The sequence below is a fragment of the Channa argus genome, chromosome 18, assembly GCF_033026475.1.
Source record: "Channa argus isolate prfri chromosome 18, Channa argus male v1.0, whole genome shotgun sequence".
Lineage (NCBI taxonomy): Eukaryota > Metazoa > Chordata > Actinopteri > Anabantiformes > Channidae > Channa > Channa argus.
In genome coordinates, this window is record NC_090214.1 from 12,899,954 (window position 1) to 12,921,002 (window position 21,049).

General features: G+C 37.7%; 1 protein-coding gene across 3 annotated transcripts in view; it reads right to left on the reverse strand.

Annotated features, from left to right (window-relative positions):
• Positions 1-2,411: 2,411 nt before the first annotated feature.
• Positions 2,412-21,049, reverse strand: part of bcr (BCR activator of RhoGEF and GTPase) — a 74,993-nt gene continuing 56,355 nt past the window's right edge. Inside the window, exons 9-24 of one of the 3 annotated variants that reach the window (XR_010911420.1) lie at positions 14,827-14,948; positions 13,950-14,115; positions 13,635-13,754; positions 13,301-13,376; positions 12,953-13,057; positions 12,207-12,281; positions 11,750-11,847; positions 10,938-11,069; positions 9,133-9,192; positions 8,696-8,805; positions 7,798-7,937; positions 7,234-7,368; positions 6,957-7,062; positions 5,863-6,025; positions 5,240-5,718; positions 2,412-5,134 (exon numbers count right to left, since the gene is read on the reverse strand). Coding sequence is in view for 2 of the 3 variants with exons in the window: in XM_067483341.1 (XP_067339442.1) it covers positions 5,629-5,718; positions 5,863-6,025; positions 6,957-7,062; positions 7,234-7,368; positions 7,798-7,937; positions 8,696-8,805; positions 9,133-9,192; positions 10,938-11,069; positions 11,750-11,847; positions 12,207-12,281; positions 12,953-13,057; positions 13,301-13,376; positions 13,635-13,754; positions 13,950-14,115; positions 14,827-14,948 (1,698 nt within the window). In the remaining variant the exon portion in view is untranslated. Of the gene's footprint in view, positions 5,719-5,862; positions 6,026-6,956; positions 7,063-7,233; positions 7,369-7,797; positions 7,938-8,695; positions 8,806-9,132; positions 9,193-10,937; positions 11,070-11,749; positions 11,848-12,206; positions 12,282-12,952; positions 13,058-13,300; positions 13,377-13,634; positions 13,755-13,949; positions 14,116-14,826; positions 14,949-21,049 lie in introns of all 3 variants that reach the window. The other 2 variants (XM_067483342.1, XM_067483341.1) reach the window with 2 other exon arrangements.

Sequence of the window (21,049 nt, forward strand, 5' to 3'; positions counted from 1 at the left end):
GACATCATAACAAGATATGTATTCATTAGAAAAATGGGCAACACTTTTTCTTTACAGGTTCTGATTGATTGACTTAGTCCTTAGCAGCTGTGCTGAGGTTGTGATACAGGCTCAGGTCAATGTTGGACTTGCTCAGTGGATGGTTCCTAAAGGTAATGAGAACCATCTGAAGCATAAGTCCTGGTGTGAGCAGAGCAGCTACATGAAAAGATAGAAAAACACATTTTCAGTAAAGAACTGATGGGCTTAAAAAAAAAATGGGAATTTTATTCAAATTAGTGAAATATGTATCAGTGAAGAACAAAAGAAACAAAGCGTAACTCTGATTCTTTCACATAACAATTTGGTATCTCTGCAGAGACATGCTTACAGTAAAAGCAGCGTTCTTTCATGTTTTTCATTCACTAAAACACTAATAAAAAAGACACACAGATTCTTATGCCAACTGTACAAAGCCTGTACCAACCATCTTCATGATCCCAAAACATCTGTCTTCACTGCTTGTAGCTGCATGATTGTTGACCTTACCCTTTACACCAAGGCCACTAAATACTAGATGAATCATCACACAGCTAAAATCATGTACCAATATGGAGTTTCTATTCCTGTTTTGTTAAACTTTCCCAGATGTGATTTTATAGATTTGCTCTAATCTAGCACCAGAAATTATAACTCCACTGACACGCTGACATCAGCCGTCTACCTCCTATTCCAATACCTAATGTCGTCTCCATGGAGCCTGGAATATACCTAGTTATTGGCATTTTTTAAGAAATGTTCGAGTCGCCATCTTTGTCACTTTCAATGTTAACTTGACGACTCATTTTCACCAAGTCAAAATGATGTGACTCTCAAAACCTACGTTAATAATCAATTTTTTTCCACCTGTCAGGTGTAAGCTTATGAGATATTCTCATGTGTAAGAATTTTACAAATAAATGACTTTAATTGGTTTTAGTGTGGCCTTAATTGTGCTCCACTTCATTTTTTTTACCATAGTTGTCATCCAGCAAAGGGCCACTTTTGGCCAAATGTTGTTTTATTATTGATTTTGCTCTCAGGTAATAAGTTGGGAAATTCATGTGTCAAAGAGGTCAGGTGAATAATGACATCAGATCTGTGGTTTTTTCTTTTTTATGGTCAATTCATCACCAGTGCCGAATTCGTGGCGTTGGTTCATAGTACCATGAAAGAGTCAAAAAATTCAGAGAAATCTCTGTAGGATGGGGCCAAAAGATACAGAAGTGCAGTGATATTTTGGCAGCTATGGTTACAGGAAACACTGATAGTAAACACAGTTTGTTGCTGATTCCCCAAAATTAAAACTCTACCATGCAGAAACACCGCCGTCTTCTCTGAACCTGAGATCAGACACAGTTTAAAAGCCAAAAGCTGTGATGGTGTGGGGTTGCATTATTGCACACAGCACAGATACCTGGCACATCTGTGAAGGCTCCATTAATGGACTTTACATATAGGTTTTGTTGCCACATATGCTGCCATTCAGATAGCATCTTTTTCACAGAGGGTCAAACCAAATGCTGCACCTATTATAGCACCACAGCTCAGTTTAAGAGTCTGTGGGATAAATTGGCCTTCCTTCAGTCAAGACCAGTCACCCACTGAAATAATATGGTGTTTTTGTTTGTTCCACAGTGGAAAACATGCCCATGTCCATCTTTTTGGAGGAGATTTTAGCTGGCATAATCTTCAAATTTGCCAGGCAAAGCAATGAAATTAAATTTTTTGGCTGCAACATTTGATATGTTGTCTGTGTTGTATTTACAATCAAAAATAGGTTTTAAATGATTCCCACATCATTGCACTCTTTTTACATATGTCAACATTTGATTATATTTATTTTGTCCATCATTAATCATGGTGTTTTGGTATTTATTCTCTCTGGGACTCTTGTCAAGGTTCATTGGCTTAGCTGAAGTAATTTAAAGTTGTCATCCGAAAGGCTACCAGGCTGCAGTCTTACTCCAATTCAGGAACACAAAAATCACACGTCTCATTGTGTGTAGATACAGGAGATTTTATTTTACATTTTTGTGTACAAACATAGGCTGCAAATGCCTTCCAAATATGTTTGCCCTCAGAATACAGTATTCCTTTTTACAATTCTACAAGCAGAACATTAAATATTGAACAAGGACAAGAATCAAAAAACTGAGGACGGTAAAAAGGGAAAGTGTTCATGGTTGGTCAGCATGTATCATCCTCAGCTTCATGTTATATTTCCTCAGAGGTCAGAGTCGGCTCATTTCACGTCAGAGGTGTAGGTCATTGAAAGTAATAATCATAGCATGGAAATATAGTGATAATTACTGGGGTCATGTACAATAAATGTAACTTTCACATAGAGCAATATGAGCCACATTTTCAGGTTACTGCACAGAAAAATCAAACAACCTTTGTTGTATTTATTCTTTTATGTACAGAACTAAAGGAGTGAGGTTATGGAGGGAAAGTGAGCTACAGTATGGAGGTTACATGCAGTTACACTGACAATCAACAGACCAAAACAATGCAAATTTTAGAGTAATATTAAACTCCTTTCTCCTCTACCACATGTTGACAGTTTGGCTTTTTAAAGAGACTAGAGGTGTACTGGTTTGATCAGTCCTTCGTGATCATACAGTAGGTCGGTGGACGTCACAATAAATAAAACACAAATTATGTACTCTCTAGTATAATACATATTATACAACTCTCTGGAATGAAAGGGGATGTTTCCTTTACGTAAACTTAATCTACCTGTTAAATTGCCAAGAACCTGCACTTGCTAGTCAGTTATCTAAATCAGATAGCTAAACAATCACAGTGGCCAGTCTGTTGTACAATACGAAAAACTACCGAGGTAAGCCAATGATGGACGTGGGGGTTAAAAGATGTTTGCAGCTGTACACAGTGGTTGTGATTCTGGGGACAAAATGGAGACAAACAGCTGAGACTTTAACAGACTGCTCCATAAGACTAACATTTTCCCAAAGTAGGTACGTACACTTGTTTCGCTTCAGATGACTTTATATATCATCAATAAATAGATTCAGTAAACCTTATTATAGCAAACTGAGTGAAAGAATAAATAAAAATAAAAGGCAATAAAGGAGCTAAAAAGTTAAGAGATAAAACAAAGATATGTGCCCATTAAGACTGACATAATAGTATGAGCTAAGACAATTCTTAGGCTTAAGGTCCTGTCTAAGTCTTTGAGAGATGAAAGGTATGTGGCTGTGCTCAGAAAAAGGCAACGAGAGCCTGAACAATGTTTCCACCTTCAGATGTGTCACTGGCAAGCGTCGAGGCACGATAGGGCAGAGTAGTGTAGGCAATCAGGACTTGCTCTAAAGGTGACTCATTATGAAATTTAATTAAATGTAGACCATTCTTTGTTTCACATCCAAAAATATAGATAAAACATATGAGCATGCCACACCGGGTCAAAATGAGGGAGAAAAAAATGTGCATGAAGGCACATAGACTAAAAGCTGAAAACGTTATTATTAATGGGATTGGCATAATAATTCTATATTAGGAAGCAATTATGCTGTAATTGGGATTTCCTTTTCTTAAGAAAGAAACAAAGAAGCAATTACCATTCAAAGCCTAAAGATATAAATTCAAAATTTTGGTGCCAACAATTTCCTCTCATATACCTTCGTTTGATACCTTAAACATGGACATAATGACACATAAGCCCTTTACAGATCTATCAAACTGGTCAATTTTATGCTTTGATACTAGCATGTGTGAGGGCAACTAGCCATAACATTTGACCTTAAAGAAGACATACTGTAATAACGTCAAGCAGTTCTTCACAAGTAAAGTCTCTGAAGACACAATTGTAAACTGAACTTCAATAACAAGACACAAAGAAACATTAAATGAAACATGCCAGCATGTTAAATCAAAGACAGAGACTCAACTTACTCTAACAAAATTACTGAGGAGCGTTTTCTTTAATTTGACAAATGAGTTGGACGCCTTTATATTTACCAGGATGGAGAAAAGTTAAAGGGATAAGAAACAAAAAACAAAAAACAAGTACAAACAGAAACAAACTAAGATTCCTTCATTAAAGCCAACACATCTGCTCTTCAGTGGACATAAATGCTGAGTGCTCAGGTCACTTGAATTGTAATACAGTAGTTTAACATTACACGAGTGCACTTCTGCAGCCACAGATTAAATGGTACAAAAAGAGACAGCATCAAATGGATGTGGGTGTCGGTGTGTGTGAGTCGTATTCTGACATTGCATAATGTCTACACTAGACAGGCGATGGTCTCTGGATGTGAGATGTTCTGCTGAGGAAAACCCAGCAGTTAAAGAGCTTGTGCCTCTTCCACAGCAGCATACAGTATGTAACTACAAAGCGTGTTACTTTCATATTAATATCTAAATGAGAAACTGATAGGCTGGACAGAACAGCTGAGGAGTTTCTATAAGAGCAAGGCTAAATCCTGCTTATTTACTGCAAGACTAGAACCTAACACTTTATCAAACCCAAAAAGTCATATTAAAAAACAAAAAAAAAAAACAGATCAATCTCTCCCCAGCGCCCCAAATAAATTACAATAATAGCAAGGATGATTATACTGTTAAAAGGAAAAAAAAATACATCTTCAAAATTATGTACATACTGTAAATACAATTGCTTAATTTTACCTAAAAACAAACAACATATTAATTTGGCAAGATGTCCTATGTTACAATAGGAAGGACATTTTGTCATCAAAGATATGAAGACAGACAGTTCCTATGGTACAAAACATATTGCTTTCTGGGCATTTAAGCTAAAAACCACCTTGAGACAAAAACAACAGGAATAAAAGAAATTTGATTTGTGGTTGGATAAACCGCAGGCAGTCAGATTGCAGTGGATTACTAATCATCGGGTTACTTTTATCCTTATAGTCCTTCATCTGGTGGCAGAGTTTGACTCCAGCTGGGGCTTGTTACGTTGTCAACACATACAACACAAATGTTTGCTTCCTGTGGCTTTTCGTTAAAAAAGGCCAGTGACATCAAAGCTCTTGACATCCACATTGACCCCAACACGAAACCAAAACACTTCCTCTTGTCTTCTCAGAAACAATGTACTGAGATATTAAGACACATCATTTTCCTAAACAGGATACAAAGACATATTTCAGATGGGTAAACACGCTACAGTTTTTCTCCATTGTTCGAAATAAACACAGATATGCCCAATGCATGCGCACAGATGTACCTGGGAATTCTGATTTGGCGAACTGATTCCATGATTCAGGACAGATATATTTCAATTTCTTCAGCTCAGAACCACAACTGAGGATTCAATGCTTAGACCAATACAGTGCAAGGTGACGATTGGTTGATGTACAAGCAATCGCTGAAAGTATAAGGAAATATATGAAATATGAGCAATGAGTGGTATCGGAGAACAAATTGTCTGATATTTAGAGGCCCAATGTTGCCCTCTGGTGTTCATGTGAGGCAAACATCCCCAGAGACAATCCATATCACCTGCAACAGCCCAGAGAGTCCAGTCCAATTCAAAAACATACTACTTCAGGCTCACTCTGAACCAAGGTCCGTCTCTTGTTCACTCTATGGTGGTAGACAGAGCTGATGATGTGTCTATACTTCAGTGGAGAAGAGGATGCTCTGTCGTTTACTGTCTGGGGTTGGGATGGTCTCCAGCTGGAGGAAATACAGCAATACTTGGACCTGCAGGGAAATGGACATGAGGAAGAGACTAAATAAAACCAACTAGCATTTTAGATTGTGAAGCTTATTATTAGCATAAAAAAGCTTTTCGATGCTCGAAGATCAAAGACCGACGGAGCAGTAAAACCCCTCTGTGTGTCTCACCTGTGCCATAACTTCCAGGGACCAGCTGTCTCCCATGCTGATGGGCTGTGTGGGGTTAGTGGGGATCTTGCTGTCCTTCTCGGCAGGCCGCAGCAGGGTTGGCCCAAACACCGTTGCCAGGTTGTGGAGAGACATCTTGTTAATACTTTCCTTTTCTGCCACCCTAGGGAGAGGAAAACAGATGTGTCCATGAGTGGCACAAATTATTATAAAATGGGCCTGAACCTGGCTTGGGGACACTGTGGGGACAGTGCATTAACATAAACTCAAATTGCCAGGTTACACTGGGCTTTCTTGAGAAAGCTGATTTTAAAGTCTAATATAAACAGGAAATTGTGTTTCTTTAATTGCAGTAGGGGTTTAAAAAAAAACAAACATGTTTTTTCAAGGTAGATTTTTCCTGGAGAATGCAGATTTCTGCCATGTATGTGTGTAACCAGGTTACTAATCAGCTTTTTAAAAGAGAACGTGCAGAACAAAAGGCTGCAGTGGATTAGAGTGGCTGAATAGAAGTACTGAAGTCCAAAGTGTTACTAAAACTGAAACTAACAATGTGACCAGTAGAAGGTTAAATAAGTTGCTTTGAACCTTTACACACACACACACACACACACACACACACACACACACACACACACACACACACACGGATGATTGGATGATGCACAGAAAACACCTTTTTGCACTGCTTACTCCATTACATAATATATTTCAGTATTCAACATTTTTCATATTACTTGATAATATGTTCAAGCTGTAACCTAGTGGCATCTTTTACACTCTGCTTTCAAACAAACACAGTATATCTACACTATTACTCACATACTATAATGTTTGAGCTTGGTAACAAGGGCACATGTTGCTGTAAAATTAGCATTGGTAAACCTAGTAAGCAAGGTGAAAACAGCACATAGCAGTACAGCTACTTGAAAGGTAATACAAGTGCCCCACTGTACACTGTAAGCCTTAAACCTTAAAGGAATCTGAAATCTTATCCGTTTGTGAAAATTAAATGCACATGTATATTAACGGCTTGCGGTTCTGTGGGTATCATGAAGTGCACAACAAGCCCATGTGTGTTTGTTTGTTCCTACCTCTTCAGGTGATCCAAAAGGAAAAGGAATGTGACCAGGTTTGGCTCTGGCAGTGACAGTAGTAAGTTCAACATGCAGCTCTCTTTAGCAACACTATCAGACAGGGCTACACAGGAGAAACACAAAGATTGTCACATGTCCAAAAAAAAAAAGGACTGCAGTAGACATTTCTAAATTGCACTTGCTTTATCATGGTCAGTAAGTCTAAAAATTAGTTTGCTTGAATAATTTACAAGTTGACTGAAGTGCTGACAAAGTCAATAGTCTAGTGACTTACTAATGCCACCTGCAAAGTTGGGATAGAGTTCATCAGTGAAAAGAGGTTCTGGCAGCTCTCTGAAGTACAGTTTCAAGGTCCCAGCGATGGCGTTGACGTCCATCTCACTCATCATCACTGACACATCTTTATTATCTGCAGGAGAGAGATGAGGAGACTAAGATGGAGGTTTCACAATGACAAAGGAAGATAATAAGTCTTACAATAAGGGAAAACACACAGGCAGAAGCAGGCAGTTGTCATGCCTTGTAAATGTCAGTAGATGTCATCAGTAGAAATGCAGGGTAGTAACAGTATTACAGTGAATATGCACCGGATAATGTGAATGCTTTATTTAACTGGCTTTAAACTACGCTATCAAATATTAATAGTTTATTTAGTGAAAATCATGTTTCGAATATTCCTGATATAGTACAATGTAATGATTTAATATTACAGTTTCTCCATGGAGATGGAAAGTATATTTTCATATTAAAATGTATTAAAAATGGCAACACAACAAATAAACATAACAATAAGAGTTTATTATTTTTCAGACTGTGCACAGCTAAAGGCTGTACTTACTCGTGTCAAATGCTGTCTTCAGGGCCTGAATATCAGTGGCTACTCCTGATACTCTATAGATGCCCACCTCTTCCATACCCCTTCGTTCAATCTCCTCTAGGCACTGCCGGACGATGTAGGGCACCTTGGAACGCTCTCGCCTGAACAAATGAAAAAACAAACAATAATGTCCAACAACTAACATATATTAAGAGTAAGCATAAATCATTCCACACACGGTTTTGTTTTTAGAGGCAAAAGAATGAAATGAAGAAGCTATGCTTTACATCTTTTTTATTATTTGTATCATTGCCTTAATGTCACTCATTATCAACAACAGTAGGACATGCACATCTACATGATCTCTTTTTTATGTCCCCACCCCTTTTCTTTCTCTTTTCTTCTTCAACCTCATTTTCCTTCTTCAACACTGCCCTTTCACAGTGGATGAATGAACACTGTGTGACTGACAGACGATTTATAGCTGAAATCTTATGTTATCTAGCCATTCATAAAATAACTGCTTATCCTCTTCAGGGTTGCGAGGCGGCTGTAGCCTTTCCCAGCTGTCATTGAGTGAGAGGCAAGGTAGACCCTGGACAGGGCACCAGTTTATCTCAGGTCCAACACAGAGAGACAGACACAGACAGACAACCATTCGCACTCACATTCACACCGACTGGAAATTTTGAATCACCAGTTAACCTAACACGCATGTCTTTGGACTGGAGAAAACTCACACAAGCAAAGGGAGAATATGAAATGAATGCCATGAAATTTGCAAAGAAAGATCATGAATCAAACCCTGAGGAATGTCAATAGAGAATACAAATGTAGCCTTGATGCCTGAGAGACCAGCAGCACTAAGTTTTTAACAATTTCTCTTTCGTTAAGAAGCTTTTGTGTGTTGTCAACTTACTTGGTCACAGTGGAGATCTTGACTCCAAACACACCCATGGGTTTCCGTGAGGGCATCCTCTTCAGGCTGAACTCTCGACTGGTGAACTTCATGGAAAGTTTAACCTCAATCTGACAGAAAAAAAAAGAAAAAAGAAAGGAAAGGTAAAATGTTTTTAAGAGTAAAAATCTAATCTACAAGACTGAAGTCCATCTGCCACAGCTTTTACTGATTTTGACAGGATGTAAAACCACGTGTGGAGTCTAACAGCTGAATGTGCTGCTATGTGCTGCTATAAAAACACAAAGCAGAGTGAAACCTAATATTGTGAGATAGCATACAACTTTTCAGTTCAACAGCTGTTTAACAGAATGAGAGGAGGTAGGAAATAAAAATAAAAGTTAATATAAATGTAGAAAATGTTCTCCCAAAAAGGTTTAATTAATAGATCCACTCACCCCGTTCATGGGAATAACTGTTCTCTGCCAGTCTTTGCCTTGAAGACTCTGGGGGTCAAGCTGATGGTAACACAAAGCAGAAAAGTTATCATACTGTAGTATTAGCATTGGATTTAATGCATGGGCATTTTATGGTGCTATTTCGATTGACTTTAAGACACATTCCATTGTATTCCTACACTGATACAGATACTGTGTCCACAAAGTATCCCAGGACACCAAAAAACAGAAAAGCCATAAGCCTCTTGCTTGCTGATAGTGTTTCAAGAGACGATAAGTGAAGCAGATGTTGTATGAAACCAAAAACTTACAGCACTATGTGCACGTTGTATTTTGGCATAGTGAACCCTTGAGGGGAAATACATTACTTATTGTAAGATTAGTAGGGATAATAATTTCCTAATTATTTTCTGTAGCCACTTCTGAACCAAAATAGGTTTCAGATTCAATAGTTACATACATTCATATACACAGAAATGGGCATTTCATACAATAAATTATAAGAAAACACAGATGCTGTAAGATTGAACTGATAAACATATGGTTGGCTGTTTAAACAGCTAACTTGAAGGGTAAAGCGTGGGATTTTTTTGCTGCTGTGGCTTGCACTGTTGAAGGGAGTGACTGTTTTTGCCTTGGCTTTATGAAATTCGTTGTGCAGTGACTTTGTCACCACCCTGGGTAGTTTGTTTTGAATTACGTCATCTGTCAAGAAGTGATCATGTCACAGCATTACCACAGAAGAAACCACTAGGTGGAGCATGCAACTGTGTTTCAGAGTTTGGCAGTGAACATGATTACTGCAAGTGTAGATGTTCGCTGCAATTTGAACAAATTGTTCCAGATAAAGGCTGTTTGACATTTAGTGTGTATAAAAGTACGGTAACAGTATACATATACAGTAAGTTAAGAAAATTGTTTTCTATGAACAATTGATTTAAAGTTATGTAAGCAGCTAAGGTAAAACGCATTTTCCGAATAGTTCGCCATTACGCATCTCTCAGCGTGTTTGTATCTGTCAATGTGAAGAGAAACAAGCTTACAGCAGTGCTCTGCATATAAATGCTGTATATCCACCTGTCTGCTGTGGTTGGAAGCGTAGGAGAAGAATGTTTTTGATGACAGATGGTCAAACACACATTAAATCTTACTGTTTCTCCTATCCTTATCTTCCTCTCTGCTGATTCCTAGAGTGACATTTGGCATTATTATCCAGGCTGGTGTTGTCTTGGCAACCTAATCACCTGCTGTCTACATCTGTTATCAACCTGTCAGTCTCAGGGCCAGTTTCCTCAGATCAGGATCGGTGTTGATTTTTCATGGAGTATTATCAGGATTTTGACTTTTTAATGGACAGTACTTAACAGTATTGATGTCATTTCTACTTGTGCAGGATGATATCTGTGTTATTGATATATGTGAATGGATGAATAAGAAGCAGTGTAAAGTGCTTTGAGTGCCAATAGGTAGAAAAGCGCTATATAAGTGCAGACCATATACCATTTATTCAAGATCAATTATAGACCCTGGACTGTGATAAATGTTTTAAACAGCTAATCCTGGCAGCAAAATGATCAGAACGATCATTTATTCAGCACGTTCCCTCATAATCTTAACAGAGCAGAGTAGCACATCACCACTTAAGAACATGTACTGAACAGCAATTTCTCCATTTTGAGTAATCAATATAATCAGCCAGTTGCCACATTGTGCAAAATCTAAGTGAAAATATTCATGGCATGCAATCAGTAATGAGTCATGGTGGGTTTGCTAGTGAAAAAGTGGGGGGTGACGTCATGTCATACCAGGATCTGTCCTTTCCCCATGATGCGGTCTGTGCTGTCTCCATCATCTTTGTTCTGTTTGGTCTTGTTGTAACTCTTCTCGTAGCAGAGCAGTCTCAGGGTCTGAGAGCCCTCCAGCTCAATCTCAAACTCCTAATAGTAAGAAAAAAAAGTTGTGAGGAATAAAAAAAAAAAAAAACAATCAATAAAACCCCAAGATAAGAATAGTATGGAAAGAAACTAGAATAATGACAAACAATGAGAAAAAGAGGCATCACTGCACCGTTATATGTTTATTTATTACTGTAATAGTACAGTACATCTTACCACTACACACAGCTGAGCAACATTCCCTCTAATTATGTAAAGGAGCACTCTGCATATGGTTTGCACATCATTATAAGGCCCATACTCTGGTGGACTGTTGGTTCATTTAGCATTTGGACATATGTGAGTCATCAGCAGCAGCTTCTCATTAGCTCATATTATTTCCACTTTGCTAAGCAAAATAATAAAAAGTGCTGTAGAAGAACCAAACATCATTTTCCTCTGTAGAGCTAACCTCAGAAATGCAGCGGTGCCATCAATGCATACATGTTTGTGTGATTGCATGCATGTGCAATAAGCATATGGTTTGCTTACTGCTGTATGTGTTTTCAGGGGCTGCAGATACCTCTATGTGGGTTCCGTTAAACATTTCATTTCTCAAAAGGATGGATAGCTAACTGATTACAGCACCAGATGTCACGTATTTATGACAGACCCCTCTATAAATATAAATTGCGCATGAATCTTTTAACTACGAACATGCCTGTTTGCATCTATTACAGTACCTCATTCCATTTGGGTTCAGTGGTATATCGATACACTCTCGTCTTGGCTTTATTTGAAAAGAAACCAAAGGAATCCACCTCCATTGTGCAATACAGATCTGACAGAGAGGAGAGGGTTGAAAACATACTACATTTATATTTAAGCCACAATGAATTTGCCAAAATCATCTAAACATCATTCTTCCTACATTTTATTACTAAACTCACTAAATAGACTAAAGCAGCAGTTGAAAACATTCATTTTAATAAAATAAATTCCTATCAACAAACCAGTAAATCAAGTAGAAAAAATTTAAATTTTAACCTGACTTAAATAAAATGCTGAAAGAAACATAGCATTGCCAACAATAACTGCTGCTCAGTGGTCACATCATAGTTAAACTTTCTCAGGAACTCGTCTCGTTTGTGGATCGGTATTTTCTGTTGTTCACATGAAGGCTAAAGGTGAGTGACTCACTCAGACTCTGTTTGAGGCCGGAGGCGGAGTGGACGATTACATTCAGGAACCCATAGAGACCAGAGGAATCATCTTCTGGAAATGGAATCAAAGGGAGATTTAAAAAAAAAAAAACATTATGAGGAAGAATTAGAAAAACACACATGTCTCACTTTTTTTGGAGCAGAATCAGACATGAAAGGAAGTGATAGAACAGCTGTATTCAGTATAAACATAAAGGCTTCATTTTTGCATTCTTGTCTTACCCACAAAACTGAAATGAAATTTGTTTATAATAAACCAACAATATGCCCACATGGGTATTGTTTTGTAAGATTTACATCAGAGCTGTTGAACACTGTTTCCCATAAATTTGGAATAATATATTTTTTACCGCTTCTTTGGAAATTATTGTGACAATGTGATTTATTCATGATAGATAAGGTGTATATCTTCTCAAAACTTTAGTGGCCAATCTCTACCAAACATATCACAGGGAAAATTAAAACACAATTAACATTTGCAAAAAAGAGGAATGTGTCTAAAAACAAAATTATTCCAACTTTATGGGCAGAAAAAAGCATACAATCAAGACAGTTTGAAAAACCACACTATTTGTACATAGAGCTGCAAACACTTTATGATGTTGGACTGCAGAATGTCTTCTGCATCTATCATCTGAAATCCTTCAAGACTAACGCTTGACTTCGACTTAGTATGAAAAAGAGAAATAAAAACAACCTTTAAATACATGAACATTCATTTACCTTCTTTATTTATACTAAGTGGAATGTGATGGACAGTCTGTAGTTTGAGACAGGAGCTGGTCAACATTTGCAGCTCCATTGAGGACAAGGAGGACGTTTTTAAACCTTAAGGGAAGACAATACATTTATGCTGTTGTATATCCAAAGATCATGAGTTGTGAGGCCAAAATATTAAACAAAAATATTGGTTTCTGGTTCATTACTAGAAAATACTAGCATTTTGGATGGATAGTAAATGCATCCAGAATTAACTAAAAATGTTACAAGTGCCTTGGAATGAGAAAATTCAAACGTTTATCACAAGTAGAAAATTGTTTTGTATTGGACTAGGTTCAGCTTGACACTTACACTTCTTCTGCTGTTCTTTGATTATCTCCTTCCACTCTGCACGCTCATAGTCTGACGATATCAGGAAGCTGTAACTCTGAAACAAGCACACACACACACACAAATGGCTGTTGTTTCATCACTGAAGGAGCGCAGAGAAGCACGCTGAACAAATAAAAGATAGGTGTTCTTTTATTTGTCACCTGCACAAACACAAAATGTATAATCTGCAGCCATGTATTCTTCAGCCAGCATTAAAACATGTGAGATCTCATACGGCAGTTGCCCCACAGTGATACAAGCCTGCGTATGATACAGATCAGGCAGAATAATCTTCAGAGTTTAGCATAATCACCTTGCCATTCTTGTTGTAGACTCTGAGGGGCATGCTCGGTGATGTTAACAGGAGCAGAGACTCCTGTTCAGACAACTTCTTCCTAAGACGGTCGATGACTTTTGAACCCTTATTGGCTCTCTAAAATCACAGAGGTGAAAAACTTGAATAATAACTGGACAGGACAAATTCAACATTGCGCTTTAATAATTTAGCTCCTTTTTGGTAAAACAAGCTACTCGAACATTAATGAATATCTTAAACCATTAAACAAACACATTAAAACATCTGAATATGTGTATCTGCAAAATCTGCATTGGTGTGTATTCACAGTACCTTCTCCCTCTGAATCTCACTGCGTAGGTGTGAGATCTTGACCTTCATGGCGTCAAGCTCTTCATCAGGGACCTGGGGGATGGTAAGTGGCTCAGTCTCCTCCGGGCCCTGAAAGGTCAGCTCAGTCAGGGGGATGTACCACTTACTGTCGTACTGTTGGTTTTTTCTGCAGAATAAAAGCATAAAAGATATAGGTAAATGAGAGTAAAAGGAAGAAGCACAAAGGGAAGAAAACTAGTAAAGTGAAACAGTAGTTCCTGACTGTCCTTTCATGCCGTAGGACAATTAACTTTAAACATTTATGAGCGATACAAAAAAAACTAATTTTTTTTTGGCCTCAGTCTAGAGAAAACCTAGACTGGGGGAAGCTGTCAGATATTGACATTTTTTCTATGGTTTCTAAATGAATTTATAGATGTTCATTGGGGACAGCTGTTAGATGAAACAGCTCTTCAGAAAGTGTAAAAACGGAATCGAAAATTAATCATGACTGAGAAGCATTTTGAAGCAAGTTGCACCAGTGGAGACTAAAAGTAGCTGCTGGTACTGTCAGCAATGATGATCGGCACGCCAAATCACTAAATCTGATTTTATTATTTATTTCTCTGTCTCATTTCACCTTATTGAAACCTTATATGAAACCAGTAAAAAGGAAATGCAAGTAGCTTTGAGTCCTAATAGTAAGGTTTTGATGGGTTTTTTGGGTGCATGACTGCATTCCTTTGTATTTTAGTTATAAATATATACTTTTTCTTTTTTTAAAGAAAACTAACAGCTGTTTGCCAGCAATGTTGGTAATCTGTGTATTTTTATGTATTTCATTGTTGCAGCCATTAGGTTTGTGAAAACAGGATACAAAACCCTTCATGTCTCATACCCTCCGATCTGTTTCTTCAGTTTGGCACAGAGCAGCAGATCAGTGAAGAGGAAGACGTGTCGCAGCTTTCTTGCTCCCTCCACCAGCTCCACCATGAAACTGTCTTTCAGCAGCTGCCGGTTCTATGGAAACAACAGATGGCATTGACGGGTTGGTACAGCATTGCAAAGCCTTTGGTGTTTATAATTACATAGTTTGCTAAAAACAGGGTCAATAAAGTTATTTTATTATACTGAATAATTAACATTGAAACAAACAACAATTCTTTCCCTGTACTAGTAGTCTTTGTAATCTTGGTAGCATACAGTATATTGGCATATACAGTGTACAGTGGCATCTGCGATCAGGTAAGAGCACAGTTAGTTTGCAGTCTTTGTGTTAATGCTGCATCCAACACCTTCATCTCTGCTTCACTCTTCCATAATCATATTCCTACTCCTCTACTAACAGCAAGAAACTTGAAGGAGATGAGGCAGGAGGGGGGTTAATGAGCTTAAGGAAGAGAAGGAAAATGGAAATTCGAAGACCTGGGACTTTTCACTGATGTCAGACTATGTAATGAGATGTGTAATGCTGCCAATTGCCAAGAGGGGGCAGTGATGCCATTTTCCAAAGTAAAAAGCACATCAACAATCAACAACAGACATTTAAAGGTAAAAGAAAAAGTGAGCAGATAATAAGAGATGTTTTTATGAACAATTTTGTGTTTTTCAACCATGTGCTTGATTTTGCCTAATGTACATTTGTTGCACAAATGAATTTCGGGTTATAATATATATATATATATATTGATTTAATTACAAATAGATTAAAAAAGATCAAACTTTGGACAATTTTGACAATTAATTCTATTCACTTGATTTCATGTATAGTTGTTTACCACTTGGGGTTCAGGCTTTGTTTTAGTAAGATACATAGGAAGCAATGGGCTATAACAAGCAATGAGCAGACAAAGGATTTTACTGATGCTATCCAAACCAAGAAATAACAAAAGTACAGTAGGTTTGTTTACCAAGATCTGCTGCAAAACCTTTTTTGCACTTTCATGTTGTTGTGTTTCCTCCCAAACATAGTCAACCTTACATTTCTTGAGCAGCAAGTTTATCAAGCATGACATTACTCCTATCTACTCCTTGGTGCCCCACCACCACCACTACAACCTGTCTGTCATGAACACACGTATGCTGTCTTAGACAGACCACACTGAAATAGAGCTGATGTTAATGTAGGAGAGGTTTGTACTTAAAAAACCTGACTGGTGCAAAGAGGACGATGATTCTGTTAGTGTTAGTGTTAGTCCCTGTGCATGGGGAGAGGGGACAGATGGAGAGAGGTTGAGAAAGACAGGGAGAGAAAAGATAGAATGCTTTAAAAAGACACAATCAGAGTCTGTGAGTGCATATGAAATAGGAAAGTGAGAGTCAGAATTGAGCGAAGAGAAAGCCAGAGAGAGAAACAGTAGCTCCCAGTGGAAAAGATGTCATACTGCAGTTTTCTTACAGTAGATATCCAACCCTGAGAAAGGCCACCAAGCCTGATCCACCGCAGTGATCGGTTGTAAAATAATCTAAAAGAAGTCGGATTCCCACTGGTACGTGTAATTATTCATTATTCGCAAGAAAATAAAGCCTGCAGTGATGATGGCCTGATAACTGTCAGATAAGTGGCTGTCTGTCTGGCTGGCTTTTTTTCCAGTCACAATGGAGAGGCAGCTCCATTAGCCCTAACAATACAAGAAAGTCCACATAAGAAAACTTAAAAAATGTTCAAATCATTCCTTCCTCACATTTTTCCATCAACAAAGACTGACATATATTAACAATGCTGCTTATATTGTGTAGTAAAATTTCACTGTACATGTTCATCACTCAGCATCTAGCTCTCAGTTTTGCTGTTTTTAACATGATCTAACTGAAATATAAATACAGCCTCTATCTTGCCTTGCTTCTGTCAATCTACATGCTGTCATGCCAGTCTATATTTAGGACAAGACATCAGTCATTAAACTGCAGGGAGGGAGGACTGCTGGAGGTTAGGAAAAACTGCAAAGCTATTGAATAAAGCTATGAATATTAAATGCACCAATCAACACCATCAATCAGTGGTGACATTACATGGTTTTAATTTGGTTAACTGGGAACTGGAATGTGATCATGGCTGTGAGCTATAAAGAAAATGTAATCTGCAGAAATACAAAAAAATAGATAAAAAAAAACAGACTAAAACTATATAACGCCATGCAAGCAGCTCTGTCAGTATTATTATTAGGAACAGCAAAACTTTAAATTGAACGCTTACATGAACATGTCTAACAGGCATGATATCTATCATATTTACGTACTATCTTGGGGTTGGGGCTGGAAAGAGGATGTTCTCATCCTCTACCTGCAGTACAGATGTGCACTTCTGCTGCATTTTAGCCACTTATTGTACAGTTTTGCATTTCTTATGATTATATATTTGTATGGTTTCATATTTTGTTTTTTTCTTTTCAAATTGTTCAGAGTAGCATAACTGTGCCCAGTTTAATAAACTGACTTTCACTTCTAACTAGCAGTGACATCCTAGAGGCAAATTTTACTGCTCAAAGCGTCTTTTTCACTGCTCTAAGACAGAAGTGTGGTTCACATTTCAGTCCCTATTTTATTCAACATTCTTCTGATGTGTTTCTACTCAAATTCACGAGGAGAAACAGGTAAAACGTGATTTAAATGCCATCCTTGACACTTTGAGATATGTTGCAAATTTTCTTTTATAAGGAGAAGAAAAAAGAAAAATTGCAACAAAACACTGAACAAAATACTGTAATCTCCATGCTGATTTATTGCAGGACTTCTGTATTTTGAACCTAATAAACTGCAAAGTAATACACTTTGTATATAGACTCACACTTTGCTCATTATTTGTTAAAGTATTGCTAATTTTCATTAGCATAAGATTCAAGAAGGCATGACACCCCACTCACTAATTCTCTCTGAGTGAATTTTACGACAAACAAATCAGAAACAAAATAAATAAATAAATAACATGAAATTAAAACATTGTACAATACAGTAGTACAATTTTCCTCTGGAATGTTTTTTCCACATCCTGTGCTGCAGAACCACAATATGGTACCACCCAGTTGTATGAAGCGTATGAATATGCCAATGGTATGTATTTACCTATGGATAGTAACTATAGTAAATAATAGTACATTTACTTCTCTGTACATGGCCCAGTGCAGCTTGAATCTTACACCTGGAAGCAAAAATTATGATCCAACACGTTCAAGTGTCTTGTGACTATAAAGTTAAGCCAGGAGCAAATTCTTACACTGGACAGGATTGTAGAGTGGATTATCAAATAGAAATTTCACCAGTAGATTAGGTTGGATTAGTACACAGAAAGCACCTTTATCTGACCAATGTCTAATGCTGAAACATGCAGATTAATATGAAAGGTCGACAAAATAGTGACGAGGCAGAAAATGCACTTTGGTGTTATGCAGGAGCCACTGTATTTGTGTTCAGGAAAGTGAACGGGACTCAAAATGACCTGCTGACAAACTACATTGCCCATCAGGCCTCAGTGCTAATCCTCTCCTCGATTGATCTTATGACAAAGAGATAAGATAAAAGGAAGGATAACAGCTAGATTAGGGATTTACAAGCTTCTATGTGGTAGTGAATGGGAATAAAGGGATAAAGTAAGACACGGTGACATAAAAGCACCTGTTTATTTTGACATTTAAGTGTGTCATCAAAATACCTTAGCAGAGGTAAGACTAAATAAAGTAAATAAAGAACGCTGCAGCACATTTTCTAACTAATACTCCAAGGCATGAACATATTACCCCGGTTTTATCTTCTTTCCATTGGCTACCAGTCAAATTCATGATCGATTTTAAGATTTTAACCGTTTTTTGAACGCACTAAAAGGTCCTGCTCCACCTTATTTATGCAATCTAGATGGTTGCTCTAACAGGAGCAGAGCCTACTGGCAGTCCCTCGCACCAGATACAAGAGATGGGGTAATGGTGCCTTCTCTTTAGTAGCACCTACTCTCTGGAACAATCTTCCATTGCAACTGTGTCTGGCCCCAGATTTTGTCTTTTAAATAAGATCTCAAAACATGACTTTATTAAGCAGGCATTTTATTTAGTGGCGCAATAAGACACCATAATGATTTATTTATATATTTATTTATATGTCTTTCTATTTATTGATGTCTTTGTTATTTCTTTTCTGTCTTATAGTACAGTATTTTAATGATAAGTTTAGTGTTTAGACTGGGTAACTCAATTATTTTATTGATGTATTAAATTGTATATAATTAATTGCAGATGTACATAAATTGGTTGTTAGATTTTTATTTCCTTTCAATACTTAAGGTATTTATCCGTGGTTCTGTAGATTATGTTTAATTAGATTTTTGCATTTTATACATTTCAAATCTTTTATTATCTTTACTGTGAAGCACTTTGGTCAACCTGTTGGTTGTTGAAAACAGCTATATAAATAAACTTTGATTTGATTTTGATTTAAAGTTGTTTATTCATTTAGCGCTCAATGAAAGGTCTGACACACTTACTGGATGTGTATAGATACTTTTTCATATTGAATTAAAGCACATCTTTGGATGCGGTGTTCCAGTTACAGCTTGCTGCCAAATCAGTAATTGGATTTTATTTATTTTTTTAAATGTGCTTATGCTGCTTCTTTGCTCTGCTACTGGGGAAAATAAATTCTTAACCAGCTGTCTCTGCTGAGATTTTCATAATATCGAACAGTCAGTAAGAGAAATGTGACTTTCTCTTTCTCATAATAGCTGCAGCATGGCACGACGCAAGAGATATCAAATATTGACCGTCTCTTGTTGGAGCCTAATATAGATTGTGCTCAAGTAATTGCATGCATTTACAAAAGATCCAAGTTATATTTAGAAAGAACGCTCAAAGGGGCATCTCTCCGCCTGGGTGTTTTGTTGTTGCTTATGTGTACTGTAGAAGGTGAAGTGTTTCTGTGATGACACAAACGTCTTAATGAGTGTGTGCATTTCTACTCAAAACACACACATCAGGACCGTATCTATCCCAAAGGTAAACAAAGAAGAGCAACAAGGTGAACTGAGATTCAGACAGCAGCATAATTTGCATTTTAATTAGGCAGCTTCTGTTTTCCCCCCTCCCCTCATCTGGCCAGACCATGAACCTCCAGGGGCTACTTGTGCTGCTCCTCCCCTGCATGCCTCTACTGAACAAACCACAGGTTACTCGTTAGTGTGTAGACAAAAGAAGTAAGGGTCATACTTTAGCCCCTTGATCATCTACTTCTCAGATCAGACCAACAGTAACATCATCTCTCTGATGCCATCTGATGGCTTTTTCCTCTTATCATCAGTGGAAAACCCAACTCCATGTCAATGTTTACATTATGACTGTTTGAACAAACAATTGTAAAAAATAAGCTATTTTTTAAAGCAAGTACAAATTTAAACTTTATTAATTTGGTAAAAAATGGAAAAAAATTATGATAATCAGTCATAATTGTTATTTCGTCCACACAAATCCAGAAGTGGTCAAATTTCTGCTTGCATCAATAATGTAAATCCATCAGTACCATCACCCGGCTGACTTTTTAAAACACCTGGAGGCACAGAACAAGTATAGTTATTAATCTTGTATTGATGGCAATGTGCACAGACTTCAGGCTACAGTAGAACAGCAATTTAAGAGGGTCAATGTGTCCTGTCATTGTTGACTTTCAGTGAAATGGAGACAATAACCACCATCTCTGGCATAGTACAATATAATGAGCACCATTGATTTTCATGTGCTGCTTTCAAATATCCGTCATCAATTTTTGATGACTGGTGTGGAGCTCTGGCCAGACTGGGATGGAACTGGGGCCTGCGGGGACAGGAGGGAAAGTGTGTTCGTGTCTGTATGTTTATGTTCAAAGGCATACAGGAGCACAAGGCCGACAGCCAATGGAACAGAGTAAAGTGCGTGTATATGAAGAGGGTGCGGTAATGACCCCCCTGTGAGCCGAGGGAGGAGTCGACACAGACATTTTCCTCGCTCACTCCCACCCACCATTTATGAATAATTAACTGTGAATCTGTCACTCAGAGACGACCGGTGGCTCATTACAAAGCATTATGTACAGCAGTGTCTCGCAACCTACCAATCAAGAGGCATTCATTCATGTGTGTCATCTCCGGGGATGGGTGAGACACTGGG